Below are 16,154 nucleotides of genomic sequence, written 5' to 3' on the forward strand. Positions count from 1 at the left end.
TCTGATAAGCAAACATCACTTGGCAGGACTAAATCATGAATAGAGATGATCAAACATCAGAAAATTTTTAGAACTATAGAACTCAAACCTTGTCGAACCTTCCGCATTTGATTCCTGATGCCTTTAGAATCCTGAAATTCCAGCCGGTACCCGGGCTGTCTCCTCCTTTCCCACGGAACGGGAAGGCATCGGAAATCAAATGCGGAAGGTTCGACAAGGTTCAAGTTCTATGGAACCTAAGATTTTCTGATGTTTGATCATCCCTAATCATGAAGACATCGGATTCATGACTACATTCTGATATTTGTCAGCTTTTGAGTCTCGAGGAGAAAATGTTTAGGCTGCTTTAAGACACGGTTTCAGCAGCGAGATGGAAGGGTATTGTGAGTTAAAAGGGTTGAGCCATCAAGCAAAGTGAGTAAAATCTGATGTGTACTAATGTGCTGTTTTTACTAAAATAGCTGTCATTCCTGTACAGTTTTCTCCCCATGGATCTATCCACTTCCTGGTTGCCTCTCTGAACAGTAACCCTGCTGTTGCCATGCAACAGAACACACACTTTCCCACAATTCCCCTTGCTTGCAGGCTGAGTGGAGACCAACTGCCAGTTCTTCCTGGAGATTGCATGCCTGGCCCGTTATAGTGGTTTGTAATGAAGGGCGGCAGGTTATCAAAACAAAGCAGGCACATGGGGGATTTGTAGGACTATATCTCTCAACCACCATTTCAGAAATCCTCGTTGTTTGATTGGGCGTTAAAATCATTGTTATCAGCAACACATTTCTGTCTAAACAGGAGATGTGTGGCCAATGACAATCTATTTACGTGGCCGCACAAACGATACTGTGTAAAAGGGCCCTTAGACCTAGTTTTCTAAATAGCACAAACCCTTTAAGTATTCCTGGCTACAAACTTCCAACATTTTAGGTGTAAACAGCATCACAGGGTACTGCTCTGGCAAGAAGCAACACCTGTATCTGAACAGTTTTACAGTGTCATAAAGCTTTACATATAGAGGTGTCAAAATTGAAGCTGTAGCATCAAAAGCACTGACCTATCGACTACACCTCCTTGTACATAGGCACAAGGTGGAATATCCTTTCTATGCTATTACTTAAAGGGATTATCCAGTGCTACAAAAACACACAAACCACACCTGACCTGGAAACAAGAGCGGGGCAAAAGTGGCCATGTTTTTGTAGCACTGGATAACCCCTTTAGGGTATGTGCACACTGAGAAAAGGTGAGGAATCCGCTCTTATTTCAGCTTGAAATTCCTCCCGTAAAATATGAACAGAGCAATGTCCTATTGTGTTCAATGGGATTTCCACTCTGTTCACACTGCAGAATTTCAGAGCAGAAATTTCTGCGGCAGATCTGCTTTCTGCCCAAAGAATTGACATGTCAATTCTTTGGGCTTGCATTCTGCTCAAATTCTGATTGAATTATGCTCAAATTCTGTCAGAAATTCTCGAGGAATTGTAGAGGCAAGTTTTCTGCGTGAAATTCCTTGCCTATTCAGCTCTCAGTGTGCACATAGCCACAATTACCTATGCCTGGCTACTGGTGTAAGACTGATAGAGCTTGGAACAGTATTGATTAGAGATGAGTAAGTTTGGTTTCGGGCAAACCCAATCGATCTGCATTTGAATCCCAGTAGCCTGCAGAAGACGGATGCAGCACTAGGGCTACCTGGAGAACATGGATAGAGCCTTTAAGAACTCCAAATTACTGCAAGTTCGCTCATCTCCAGTATTGATCCTATATGCAGCTAAGTTTAGACAAGGACAAATAAAAGCTAAAAAAAAAACTAATAAAATAGTTGGTATTACCTCTGACAGCAGAATAATTCCCACATTCTTATCTCTGGTTGTGAAGCAATAATTTGCACTTTTTGAGGAGACATCCGCAAAATATATTCCTTTTCCAAACTAGGAAGAGAGAGATTAAATAAAATGTTTAACAGACTCCTGAAAATGGTAAGGGGATGGATGGAAGGAGAAAGTATTGTGTTGGTTGGCACTGTTCCATAATGACTGTAAGGATAGGTGCATACCATGCGTTTTGCTGTAAGAAAAAATAATTTTATATCTGTATCACTGGGGGACATGGTTTTATGTGTGTGTGGGGGGAAGTGACGTGATACTTTTCTGTGCGGTCCTGCAATGAAAACAAATGGGAGCTTAAAGGGGAACTCCACAGAAGGGAAAAAAATTCTATTAAAAATACATTTAAAGTTATATAGATGTGTCTATACAATGTATTACCATATCTGTGCGGTTCTGCCACACTGGTAGCTGATAGAAATCCAGGAAGTGAAGTTTGTGTTTGCTGAGCACAGGCTGATGATGCAGAGAGGGGGAAGGGCGTGATGTCACAGGAGGCTTGGCTGGATCCCCCAATCCCCTGAGTGATCCACCATCTCTGACCGGCCAGAAGCAGGTGCATTAAGGACTGTAGACTGTGATGAACAGCTGAGGTAAAGCATTACATTCTGGAACCAGTACTGCATTCTGGGAACTGCTCAACCGGGAAGTACAGAAACACAATACAGAACAAGAACCCCCCAAACAAATGGATTTTTGGTAGTTTCAAAACTGGGATAGATAGGTAAGTAATGCTATATGCTTCTGCAGAAGTAAAAAATTTTTTTAACCTCTACCTTAAGTTCCCCTTTAATGTGGTATACCTGCTGGAGAGGCATATAGCATTGCTTAACTACACCCCCCAGTTTTGAAACAAAAAATCTATTAGTTTAGTCTTAGTCCTGTACTTTGTGATTGTACTGCCTGGTTGATCAGCTAGTCAGCACTACAATTCCCAGATGCCTTTCCCTCAGTTCTGCATCACAGTCCTCCTACCCTATCTAATCTACTCCCACAGCCCTCTAGCCAGTTCCCTGCCCAAATCTGTTGCAGAACATCTAATTTCACAGCAGACTATTGCACAGTGAGGTTAGAGCACCTGCTGCATCCCAATAATGTATACATGTATCTGTGTATATGGCAGGGAGATGGTGATGTAACCTGGAGAGGCTGGGGTGGGACTAGAACAGAGAAACAAGATCCAGCCAAGCCTGCTTTGACATAAAAGGATGATGCATTGTCTACGAAAAGAGAGGGAGGAGCCAGAGAGCTGGAGACAATACACATTTTGTAGTTCTTACATTTTCAACTTCCTGTCAAGGGTGAACCATGTAAAGCCAGTACTACTAGTGATACTAGTGACTACAAGTAATTTTGTGAGTGATTGTATTATCTATTCAAATCTGTTTCAAAAAGGCAAAATGATGCAATGCATCAACTTTAATACCACCAACTACCCTAAATGGAAAAGTTGCAATATAACACCTAAAGACCTTTTACAGGCCACCACCTAGGAGAATAGTGCATTAAACATTGCAGAATGTTACTTACCATGTACCCAGTGACTGGAGCCTCTTTAGGAGCCACACGTAGGCCCTGACTAAGTATGCCAACCCAGTTAGACATACGAGATCCATGCCACAACAGCATCCTGTGGAAGAAAAGCAGCTGGTTACAGTAACACAATTCATCAAAGGTGTGATCAGAAAACTGTAGTTGCTTTCTTTCAGAAACAGCACCACTCTTGTTCTCAGTGTGTGCAATTACTGACCATTACGGGCGATAATTGCTTAGTGTAATAGAAGACAACGATCAGCTGACATGAAAATATTGGCTTATCATTGTCTTTCAACATGTTGAAATAGCAATGATCTAGATAGTAGCAATATGCTGCCATCGCCCTGTGTAATAGGAGCGGCAGCAACAGACCGCCGCTATCTATGGGCTGCCCGGACGATCTAGTGATCTAGCTGCTGACAGGCTCGCTTTATTTTTCATTTGAACCATCCTGCTCCATCTCTATTGCTCCTGCATCCTGCTCCATCTCTATTGCTCCAGTCTCTAGTGAGAGACCCAGCACCATAGACATGGATCTGTTCAAAGTTAAAAGACAGCTCTAATGATTGGCAGCAGGCAGCTTTGGCCATAAATCAGCTTAGAATGTAGTTCAGGAGAGGAGACAGATGGGCTGGAGAGTAAAGCAAGCTGTCAGGCTGCTCCTCTTGTACAATTCACTCTGAAGCAGAAAGAGCAGCGTGCACCAGGGCTGGATTGAGGTTGCTGGGGGCCCCCCATTCCCCCCCCCCCCCCCCCCCCAAAAAAAAATAAAATAAACTATACAGATCTATACAGATGGCTGATTATTGTAGGGGACTTAGGACCTGCCCCTGATCGCTCCTGACTGTATGGCTCAGCATATGATGGCCACTAGAGGCTGCAGTGCAGTGGAAGGCAAGCCTAGAGACAGGAGCAGGGAGGGCTGAGTATCAGAGTGTGTTCCCACATTGTGTTTGTGTTAACAATGCAGTGTGAGAACCCAGCACTTTCTGTGCGCTCTTGCCCGCTGTGTAAGGGCAGTATTACATGGCCACATATCCTGGGTAAGCACCGTTTTGCTATATTGGCTCTTGCTTACAGAGCCTAAAAGGCTCAATTATTATCTTGCTGCATGGACATCAGACACTGGTTCCACATCGCTATTACAGGTAGCAATGCACAGCCAGTGGCCAATGATTTTTTTCAACATGTTGAAAGACTTCGATCAGCTCATGATCGGTTTCTTGGCTGAAGCACTAGCTTGACACTAGCTGAAGCAGTAAAAAGCACCCATCCAGAACTGAATACTGAATTTTTTTTTTTTTAGGGGGGGGGGGGGGGTGCTGTAGATCACTATAGATCCACAAGCCTGAGCCCTGCTTCTGGCTTTGGGCTGGTGGAGGCCCCAAGTGGTGGAGGCCCCTGGGTGCCCTCCCTTTAATCCGGCCCTGGCGTGCACTATTTGTAAAAGAATGCGGGCTATAGAATAAAAACCAAGCACAATATAAGTACAACACAATAATAAATAAAATGGCACCTTAAGTCAGCTAACCCAGTACACTCATCTTTAAGCCTAATTTAGCCTACTGTATATGATTTTTTTCCTTGCACAGAACACACCTGTTGGGTAAGTCTTCTCGAAAGCTGCCTTCCACCTCTTTCTGCACACAGAGAACATTCAACAGGGTCATTGTGTAATCATTGTGGGTTGGCGCATGGGTGCTTTGCAAGTAACGTTCAATAAGCTGCGGGATGACAGAAGATGGAAGCAGTCAGTCGTCAAGTACAGATGCAAGAAATAAGTTGGCCATACTAAATGACAATGTTTTATTAGCGTTTACCTGTCACAAGTAAAAACTTTTCATAAGTCACACAACAAGTTTTTATCAGTCGGGATCCCAACCAAGCAAGATGGCCTTTTACACTTATATTATGCTGTTGTCTTAATCATGTACCATTGAGCCTGGGATAAATGCACTTACCAGGTTTTACCACCTCTTTCTCCTGATCACTGGGGTTCTAAACACTCAGACCCTAAGTGATAAAAACTTACGATATATCTCTCTATACTATTTCAAAAGTTTTTTTTGCATGACCCCTGGCTTCTCTGCTGATCAGCTGTTTGGTGGCTGCACTACAGTGAGAACAGAGGAGGATGCAGGTGGCTCTGGTCCCTGTGTAGCAGTGGTGCTGGTGCTAGTGTAGTGCAATTTTTTTTTTCTTTTTTCAAAAAGTTACACAGATTTGTAATTTACTTCTATTTGAAAATCTAAAGTCTTCCATTACTTATCAGTTGCTGTGGTGTATTCTTTATAGTCTCAGTGCTCTCTGCTGCCACCTCTGTCCATGACAGGAACTGTCCAAAGCAGAAGAGATTTTCTATGGGGATTTGCTACTGATCTGGACAGTTCGTTCTGGTCATGGACAGAGGTGTCGAGAGCACTGTGTCAGACTGGAAAGTATAAGGCACTTCCTGCAAGACATTTAGCAGCTGATAAGTATCGGGAAAACATGATTTTAAAAAAAAATAGAAATAATTTATATCTATCTCCTATATAACTTTCTAGTACCAATTGATTTTTGATTTGAAATAATTAGTACCCCTTTAACCCCTTAAGGTCAAAGCTTTTTCCCCTTTATGTTTAAAAGGCCATAGCACTTGCATTTTTTCATCGAGAGACCCATACGAGCCCTTATTTTTTGCGAAACCAATTGTACTTTGCAATGACAGGCATTATTTTTCCATAAAATATGCTGCAAAACCGGGAAAAAATCATTTGCGCTGTCAAATTGAAAAAAAAACGGAATTTGTTTGGATTTCGGGGAGTTTTGCATGTACGCCGTTCACCCTGGAGTAAAACTGACTTGTTATGCATGTTCCTCAAGTCGTTACGATTACAACGATATATAACATGTATAACTTTTATTTTATCTGATTCGAACCATTGTTAACAAATATATGTTCCTTAAAATCCCTCTATTCCCAGGCTTATAGCGCTTTTATCCTTTGGTCTATGGGGCTGTGCGAGGTGTCATTTTTTGCGCCATGATCTTTACTTTCAATCGGTACCTCCTGATTGCACATATACGACTTTTTGATCACTTTTTATTACATTTTTTCTGGATTTGATGCGACCAAAAATGCAATTCTGCACTTTGGAATTTTTTTGCGCCGACGCCGTTTACTGTGCGAGATCAGGAATGGGATTAATTAATAGTTCGGACAATTACGTGCGCGGCGATACTAAATATGTTTATCTATTTGTTTATTTATTTATAAAATGGGAAAAGGGGGGTGATTTGGACTTTTCTTAGGGGAGGGGATTTTTTTATTAATAAAAACACTTTCCTTTTTTTTTTTTTACTGTAACTGGAAGTCCCCCTGGGGGACTTGTATATAAACAGCACTGATCTCTCATAGAGATCAATGCTGTGTATATACACAGCAAAGATCCATCAGATCTGTGATCCATTGCAATGGCCTGCTGCAGGCCAGTGCAATGTATTGCCGAGCCGGGATCAGCATCATTGCGACGCTGAGGCCCGGCACGAGCAGAAGAACGGATCTCCCCCCTGGGATCGCATCGCGGGGGGAGATCCGTCCCACTAGACACCAGGGACGTGAGGTTTGAAGCACTTCAATGCAACTGTCAGGTTTGACAGCTGCATTGAAGTGCTTAATTAGCCGGCGCGGCAACGGGACCCGCGCTGGCTAATAGAGGCACTGCCCGGCTGCAGATATCAGCCGGGAGCGGCGCCGTTCAGAGCGGGGTCCTGGCAGGGCCCCTCTCTGAACTCCCTCCGCGCCACCATGACGTACCAGGTACCTCATGGGTCGCTAAGGGGTTAAGGATGCTTATAAAGATGATCTGGTTTTACCAAAACTTATTTATTGTAAAGTGCCAAGTTTGAAAACTAATGGGATACAAGATCTCTGCTTTATGGGAATAAATAAGAATCTTATTGTTTTTTTTTCAGAGGCTGAATGTCTGTCTTGGTCCTATAATAGTTTTTATTCATCCTGGAGGTTTGATAAAGAGAGCATAAGACTCTCGAAACGCGTTACCTATGGATTCGTATGTATCAATAAACTAGAGATTTTCACTTGGTCTGCGCGAGGACAGTTTCTCCTTTTTTCTGTTTTTTTGGATTTTGCCATTGATTACGCACACCTAGAGTTTGCGGTGGAGAGTCCTCAGCAGCGACCATCTTCTACTTTGCTACTTTGAATACGCTGTATAGTGGTTGTGACTTCTCACAACCTCACCAGGTGAGCCTACACCCTTATATGTTGCATAATTGCCATCTATTCACACAGTGTCATACTATGAGGCGCTCTGCCTTGCGTTTTTTCTGTTTTTTCCTCATCTGCTTGGTCCTATAATGGTCACACAGGTGCATGCCTCGTTAGAGATACATTACAGTAAGCTGTGAACAAACTTAACACCTACTGTATGTTAAAGGTTGTCATCCAAGTATTGCAGTGAACGTGAATACATTGAATTTTTTTTATATAAAGTAAGACTCTATTCACATGGAGCAAAACAGGCGTAATTCTGACGTAGAATCCGGCCAGCCTACCTGTCCTAATGACAGTCTATGGGAGGCTCACGCGCCTCCACTCTCGGCGTCTCTTCGCGCTGAAGAATGGACATGTCCATTCTTGAGCGCGGAGAGAGGAGGTGTGCGAGCCTCCCATAGACAGGGGAGGCTGGCGGGAATTAAGTTTGTTAACGGAGTCTAAATCTGTAAGACTTGTAAAATTACAGCTTACAAGCAAAGGCTCAGTATGTCCAATCATCTACATAGTACATGTTATTCCTTTCAAGCTAAACTTTTTTTTACAACTTTAACAGCTAACTTTTACCTGAAATTCACTTGACGTTTTGTCTAAAGGTTCCAAATTGCATTGTAACTGTCTGTACTGTCTGTCCACTGGATGTTCATGGGACTTCAGATCCAAGCTGGCTAATTTTACAGCAATCTGTATATCTCCTAAGGCCTGGAAAGATGGAAGAAGTGTTATAATATTGTATTTTAGTGACAGACAGACACTATATTGCCAATTCTGGGTTTGCTGGGATTATTGTACGGCAGGGGTGGGGAACCTTTGGCCCTCCAGCTGTTGCAAAACTACAATTCCCATCATGCCTGGGCAGCCGAAGCTAAAGCTTCAGCTGCCCAGGCATGATGGGAATTGTAGTTTTGCAACAGCTGGAGGGCCAAAGGTTCCCCATCCCTGTTGTAGGGGAACCCACTTGAGAGCCTCGTGATTAGCCAGGGTGAAATAGTTGGCTGCAGCTTCCCCGGGAAAAGTCAGCTAATGCTTAATAAGGGCCAGTTCAAACAGAGTAAAATCAGCAGAATCTAACCTACTGTCTTTTTCAATGGGACGGCTTGCTCACCTCCGCAGCCCTCCGGTCAAAGAATTGACAAGTCAATTCTCTGAGCGGAGAGCTACGGAAGCGCACGAGCCCTCCCAATGAAACAGATGGCAGGTTAGATTCCGCTGATTTTATTCTGTGTGAACTGGCGCTTAGAGGGGTAACATTGAGAAGTGCACAGATGAAGCCTATGTATTCTTCGTAAAATAGTCACATGCTCTATTTAGTATATTAGCATGTGCACCAGTTCTTACCTCAAGAAGACGCACTTTCATGGCCAGTTCTTGTACTGTTCTTATCAGAGGTGGAGTCTTGAGTCTATACATAAGCAGCACATGTCAGTTTACTTGCCAACGCAGACAGGTACCAGTATGAGGTCATTTAAAATACTTACCCAAAGTCATGGGGAATGCGGGTGTAAAACTCATTACAAGCCTCCAGAAGTTCCTTGCCAAACTTTTGTTTTTTGATACAGTTCTCTATACGCTGCAGAGAACTATAGCCGGCACTGATCTGCTGCACAGTTAGCTTACCTAAAGAGGAACAAGATATAAAAGAAACTTTTATACCAGTAAGCCATATGATGGCAAATACTTTTGTGTTAAGTCAAGGACCAAAGTATCTTGGTAGTGATACCTTTATTGGTTAACCAAAAAAATATTTTACCCACAAGGTACTTAGACTTCCTCCTCAGAATAATTTACAAATTAAAGGGAACCAGTCACCATGAAAAGCTATCGGCATCATGTTATAGAGCAGAAGGTGCTGAGCAGATTGATATATATCTGTATGGTAAAAGATTCAGTATAACGTGTAAATTATCAACTGAAGTCTTTGATCATTCCATGCTGAGGAGTCCAGTCCATTGAGAGGCACCTCCCACTGGACTCCTTGTCACAGAAGGAGCAGGAATGTTAATCAACAAGTTCCAAGTTATACTGAATCTTTTCCCACAAATATATATATATCAATCTATTCAGCTCTTCCTGTTCTATAACATGAAGGTGATAGATTAGATAGCAATGTCTTGGTGACAGGTTCCCTTTAATGTCTGAAAGAATAGCACAACCTTTAAAAAGATGTTACATAAAGACATTTGTACATGAGGAAGGAGGTATACCACCATTAACCCTTAAAGGCCGTCCGCCTGGGTTTTACAGCACCAAGTCTATGAACTTCAAAAGCTAGTAAAAATAATATATTTTTTTTGTTAACCAATAAAGATATAATTTCAAAAATACTAAAAGGGACACAGACATATCTGCTTGTATGTACTCTTAGGAAAAAATACTATAATTTCACAAAAAAATATAAGCTGCTGTCTCACCCAGAGGAGCTTTCTTGGTGTCATACTTCATCTCCAGTACAGTTTCCTCCATGTTCTGTAGATTACAGATGAGATTAAGCAATTCCTGAACTGAATTATCTAGCTTGGACTCCACTTTAGGAATGATAGCTGGCTTATCCACCTCTACAGTGTTTTCTTCTTCCTGTGGGAAAGACAGGCAGTTAATAAAATCAGCAGTCCTATATAAAGTAAGGGCGACACATGCAGATAGAAGCTTCTTTTACACTGTACATAAGACCATTGGGGGAAGAGAAGAGGACGTCTTTAATTTGTGACATTATAGAAAAATCTCATCATAGAAAACATAGATGTTATACGTTTCTGAATGGCGTAACTTTGCCACTTTCAGCTTCCCAACTTCCTCCGACAGCCGCAAACAGGTAAGGGAGGCCAGAAAGATATGATTATGAGATGGGAATACGCCTTTAATACATCTGATGCATCTCTGACTGCCCAAGAAACACTTACTAAAATCTACATTACCTATAAGCTGGCATTGATTTCTGGCATCTATGATATCTATAGCAATTTTCTGGGGTGATCTATAGTACATGTGTCAGGCTGTGACACACTCTAAAAGTAATGTAAAAAAACAAAACAAAAAAAACTTCTTTGCATAAAACGAGTTACGTTTTACGCCAAAAAAAAAAAAAAAAAAAGGCATATATATTACAATATACTTCACCAATTCTTTTAGTGTTGCCCGTTTCTCTTAGGCTGGGTTCACACTGCGTTTTTGCAAAAAACGGCTGAAAAAAACGGATGCATTTGTGTGCATCCGTTCTGATCCGTTTTTCCATTGACTTCCATTGTAAAAAATGTAGCTGACACTACTTTTGTGTCCGTTAAAAAAAAAAACGGATCCGTTTTGATCCGCTTTTTTTTTTTTTACAATGGAAGTCAATGGAAAAAACGGATCAAAACAGATGCAGACAAATGCATCCGTTTTTTTTCATCCTTTTTTTTTGCAAAAAAAAAACGGATTGCAAAAGCGCAGTGTGAACCCAGCCTTACAAAAATATCTTTGCTAACTCTGCCCTTACTAACAGTTAGCTGAAGGCTTCTTCTTACCTCTTTGGTTGAGCTATAATCCAAATGCAGAAAGTCATATTTGCCAGGAACCTTTTCGAAATGTGCACGTTCAGACCAGAGATTTTTTGTCTTATCAAAAAACCTAGAAAGACATAAAGAGTTGAGCAACTCTAGGAATATACAGTGCTGCTCTAATCTTGCTGGGGGAATTTGTGCAAACACTAAACAGGCAAGAAGTGATGGGATAAAGAATTAAAAGTTTTATCTACATCAGAATGCAAAAGAAAGACTGAAGGGGATGAGGCTTCTGTTCAAGTGCTCCAGCCTCTTCAGGGTTTGCTTCTACTTGTTCTTTACATCACTATACTAATCTGTAAGTAGTGGCAGGGCAAGGTATAGTAGCATTGTCCCACTCACTTGTGGACAGGCCATCAATTTTATTACGCTAGATAACCCCAGATGCAAGTGACTGCACTTGATGACATACACCAATCAGCCAAAACATTAAAACCACCTGTTTAATAGTGTGTTGGTTCAAAACAGCTCTTAGTTGTGGAAGCATGGACTTCATAAGATCTCTGTGTCCTGTTTCATCTTTAAAAGTAGATCCTTCAAACGGGTACTTTCACTTATAAAAAATGTTTGACAAGTCATAGAGACAGATCAAAAGTTTGTATCAGTTGTAGCCTCTGTGTTCAGTGACTGACCGATTGCTAGAACTAGTCAAAAGTGCATGCTGAGCACATGCCCACCTTCATGCCACATAAGTGAGATTGATTCTCAATGTATGGGCCCTATTCCACCGGACAATTATCGTTTGCATAATCGTTAACGATCTCAAAGGACCGCTATTGCGAAAGACCTGAAAACGTTCACTCATTTCCATGGAACGATAATCGTTACTTATGATCGTAATTGCGATAGTTTTTTCTTCGCTATTTATTCGTTATTGTGTTCGTATCTACTGCGAACGACCGAACGATGTCTTATTCAATGCGAACAATTTGTGAACTTTTTTATGAACGAGCAACGATAAAAATAGGTCCAGGTCTTATAAAGCGATCAACGATTTCTTGTTCGGTCGTTAATCGTTATTTGCATTTCAACCTAACGATTATCGTTTAGATTCGAACGATTTAACGATAATCTGAACGATAATCGTCCGGTGGAATAGGGCCCTAAGTCTACCTTGTGTCACATGCTCATTCTTGCGATTGGCTGGGGTATGAACTCCAGGGGCCAGACCCTGACTGATTAAAACTTTTGACATATCACCCTAAGAGTTTTTTTAATTGACAGGTACACTTTATGCTGCAACAGGGAGCTCTCATAGATTAGACTTGTTCCTCAAGTACAACTGAGATATGCTTCATCAGAATGAAATCTTAAGAATTTGCAGGCCAAGATCCTGGAATTGACACGTTTCTTAGGCCATTCCTGAGCAACTAAAACAGTATGGCAGGATAGAGAACATTACTTTATTGAGAAAGGCCACTGTCTTTAGGAAATACCGCCGCCATGAAGGGGTGCATTGCACCTGCAAAAATTTAAGGTAGGTGGTTCATGCAAAAGTTCCACCCACATAAATGCCAGGAGCCAAACTTTGTCCAGAGTATTACACTGCGTCTGCTGGCTTTCCTTCTTCCCATAGTGCATCCTGGTGTCATCATCTCCCCAGGTAAGTGACACACATAGATCCAAATTATGTAAAAGAAAATGTGATTCATCAACTAGTTCACCTTGAACACATTCGACCTTCCTTCGGTGTTTAGGTTCCCAATGTAGTTGATTTTGGCATTTGACAGGGACACAATGACTGGTCTGTGGCCATTATCATAGATGTTATTCACTTTCTGTTCAAGATTAATAATAACTGAAAGCAGACTCACTTCTTCTGGAAGATGTCTTTTGCTTTCTTTAGGTCTCCTCCACAGGCTGCTAGAGAATGCTGCCCAACCTTACCCACTGAAAAGGAAATACACATCCAGTTATTTGGCTTCTCATCAATGAAGTTCTATTTTATATGAGTGTGCTGCACATAGTGGGAAGAAGGCGGCTTTCACTAGCATATGATTGTAAACATTTACAGCTCCCATGGGGCTTCCCACCACCGCCAGCCCAAAAGTGAGACGTGGTGCAGAGGTAGCAGACTAGCTGCCACATGAAGCTGTATAAACAAGTGTTAAGAATTCTAACCTCGCCCCCAGCGCATCCAGACAGAGAAATTTCTAGCATTGTCATCTTCAAGCAACTGGATCAGGTAGTATTTATTGTTATTAAATTGCAGGTTTGTCTAAGGGAAAAAAACAAAAACAAAAAAAATTTAAATTATTTATTGCAAGAAATAGGTTATAATAATATATACATAATTTTATATATGCAAAAGTTTTTTTTTTTCAATTATTAGAAACGGATAATGAATGTCTTTTTTTTTAATTATAAATCAGTTTCTATTTCAGATTGTAATTTTTAAGATTTTTTTTATTATTATTACTATAGGGGCATCCATCTGGCTTGATCTGTTTTAACAGCATTTAGTAATATGCTTTACAGCAAATCCCCTGGGCACAGACGACAATGTACAGCAATGATGTCAGACATGAAGGGAAAGGTGTCTAGGCATGCTCTGTGACTTTCACAAAGGTTATTCTACAGTGAGGGTTGAGCTGTTATCTATTTATGATACATAGTAAAATGGAAAATCATTAACAAAAAATGCTTAGGCTTGGTTCATACTGTGTTTATGCATGTGTTTCACTGTATTTGTATTTGAATGTTTAATTTTAACGTACAGAAAATTGTGGTCAAGCTCACTTTAGTGCATGATTAAAAAAAAAATAAATAAATAAACTGATTTTTTTTTTTTAAAATAATGATTAAGGTCAATGGAAAAAAGAACCTGAGGATGGCATACAATTGCATCTGTTTCCCCCCCCCATTAAACGTATATGCAGAAAATAAGGTTAACATTAGAGATGAGCGAACCTCGAGCATGCTCGAGTCCATCTGAAACCGATTATTCGGCATTAGCGGGGGCTGCTGAAGTTGGATAAAGCTTTAAGGTTGTCTGGAAAACATGGATACAGCCAATGACTATATCCATGTTTTCCACATAGCCTTAGGGCTTTATCCAACTTCAGCAGCCAATCAGCAGCTAATCACATGCCGAAAGTTCGGGTTCGCTCATTTCTAGTTAACATTAAATCTGTATTTAAAGAATAGGTATAAAAAAAATTCAAGTCACTCAAAAAACTCCCCCACATTCGAAACAGAATAGACTTGAAACCCCGGGGTGGGGGACAGGGTGTTACTGCAGTACACCTATAAAGGGTTCTAGTATCAAACCAACAAACATATGAAGGACAACTGAACCTCTAATTAATCAACACATAATCTTTATTAAGAAAAACAAATAAATAAATGGAATAGTAATAGAGGAAAAACAATGAAACACGACTGGAAAAGATGTTAAAACCAATAGCAACGAACATACAAATGGGGGGGTAGTACAGGTGGACACTAAGCAAGACATAAGTAAAAGTTTAAGAGCATACCAGAAAATCTTCAAGAAACAGTATAATAACATTCAAAGATCAACATGATAACCAAGGTATATTACCAAAGTGATAGGAGTGTCCGTCTGCTGCCCCCGACCCCGACGTACGTTTCGGCGACTTGCCTTTTTCAAAGGGTTTGAAAAAGGCAAGTCGCTGAAACATGGGTCGGGGGCAGCAGACGGACACTCCTATCACTTTGGTAATATACCTTGGTTATCATGTTGATCTTTGAATGTTATTATACTGTTTTTTGAAGATTTTCTGGTATGCTCTTAAACTTTTACTTATGTCTTGCTTAGTGTCCACCTGTACTACCCCCCGTTTGTATGTTCGTTGCTATTGGTTTTAACATCTTTTCCAGTCGTGTTTCATTGTTTTTCCTCTATTACTATTCCATTTATTCATTTGTTTTTCTTAAAAAAAGATTATGTATTGATTAATTAGAGGTTCAGTTGTCCTTCATATGTTTGTATATTTAAAGAATAGTCCACTTTACACAAATCTACACCACTGGCAAAAAATATTCACTGCATTTTTTTTTTTTTTTTTAAGTGGATAGCAAATAGACAAACAACCAAACACAATGTTTGATGGTTGAAGGTTATTTAAATTTTTCCAGATCAAGTAAAAGTAAAAAAATAAAAGTTATCATCCTGAAGTCCAAGTTGCCTAGTTAGTACTTTGTTGCTCCTCCTCTGGCTTTTACGACAGCCCGAATTCTCAGAGGAATGGACTTCACTAATCCTCTACATCGAGCTGGGTCCAACTTTGTTAAAGGGGTTATTCAGCGCTACAAAAACATGGACACTTATTACCCTCTCGTCTCCAGATTGGGTGGGGTTTGGAATTCCGTTCCATTGAAGTAAATGGCGCTTAATTGCAAACCACACCTGACCTGAAGACAAGAGGGGGGGGGGGGGGGGGGGGGGGGGGGGGGAGTGGCCATGTTTTTGTAGCGCTGAATAACCCTTTTAAAGAGCGGCGACAGATCAGCTTTACAGGATGGAGCCTAGTCATGGACCAGTTTCCACAACACAGTTCTCATCGGGCTGATTGAAAAGCTTCAGCACTGTTTGCAAGATGCATTCTCAACCAGAAAGTTGACTTCATCATTAAATGTATTAGTGGAAATTTATCAAGCGTTTACATCTGTTTTCAGGCATCAGAGTTTTTGTAAAAACACCCAGATTTGCAACTTTTGTAGTTCATGCTCTTGCACTCACTTTTATGCACCAAAACATATGCCCCCATGCAGTTACCAATAGCCACACAACGTTGCTGATAATCTGCAAGATCAGTTGGGAAAGTTTAGTTTTTGCAGGTATTGCAGATTTCTTTACACAATACCCTCTTTGTTCATTAAAAGGGGAGGTTTGTGGGTATCATGCTGCATTTGCAGAGCTCCTGGAGAGAGAGTTTTGATTTTACATGT

The 16,154-nt window shown here is 40.9% G+C and overlaps 1 protein-coding gene across 1 annotated transcript in view; it reads right to left on the minus strand.

Annotated features, from left to right (window-relative positions):
- Nucleotides 1-16,154, minus strand: part of PARP2 (poly(ADP-ribose) polymerase 2) — an 87,116-nt gene that overhangs the window by 2,780 nt on the left and 68,182 nt on the right. The window contains exons 8-17 of the mRNA XM_069961537.1: nt 13,362-13,458; nt 13,055-13,130; nt 11,205-11,307; nt 10,113-10,275; nt 9,180-9,318; nt 9,040-9,103; nt 8,269-8,403; nt 5,022-5,146; nt 3,417-3,516; nt 1,833-1,931 (exon numbers count right to left, since the gene is read on the minus strand). Coding sequence (XP_069817638.1) covers nt 1,833-1,931; nt 3,417-3,516; nt 5,022-5,146; nt 8,269-8,403; nt 9,040-9,103; nt 9,180-9,318; nt 10,113-10,275; nt 11,205-11,307; nt 13,055-13,130; nt 13,362-13,458 — 1,101 coding nt within the window. The remainder of the gene's footprint in view (nt 1-1,832; nt 1,932-3,416; nt 3,517-5,021; nt 5,147-8,268; nt 8,404-9,039; nt 9,104-9,179; nt 9,319-10,112; nt 10,276-11,204; nt 11,308-13,054; nt 13,131-13,361; nt 13,459-16,154) is intronic.

Source organism: Dendropsophus ebraccatus, chromosome 3 (genome assembly GCF_027789765.1).
Source record: "Dendropsophus ebraccatus isolate aDenEbr1 chromosome 3, aDenEbr1.pat, whole genome shotgun sequence".
NCBI classification, from domain to species: domain Eukaryota; kingdom Metazoa; phylum Chordata; class Amphibia; order Anura; family Hylidae; genus Dendropsophus; species Dendropsophus ebraccatus.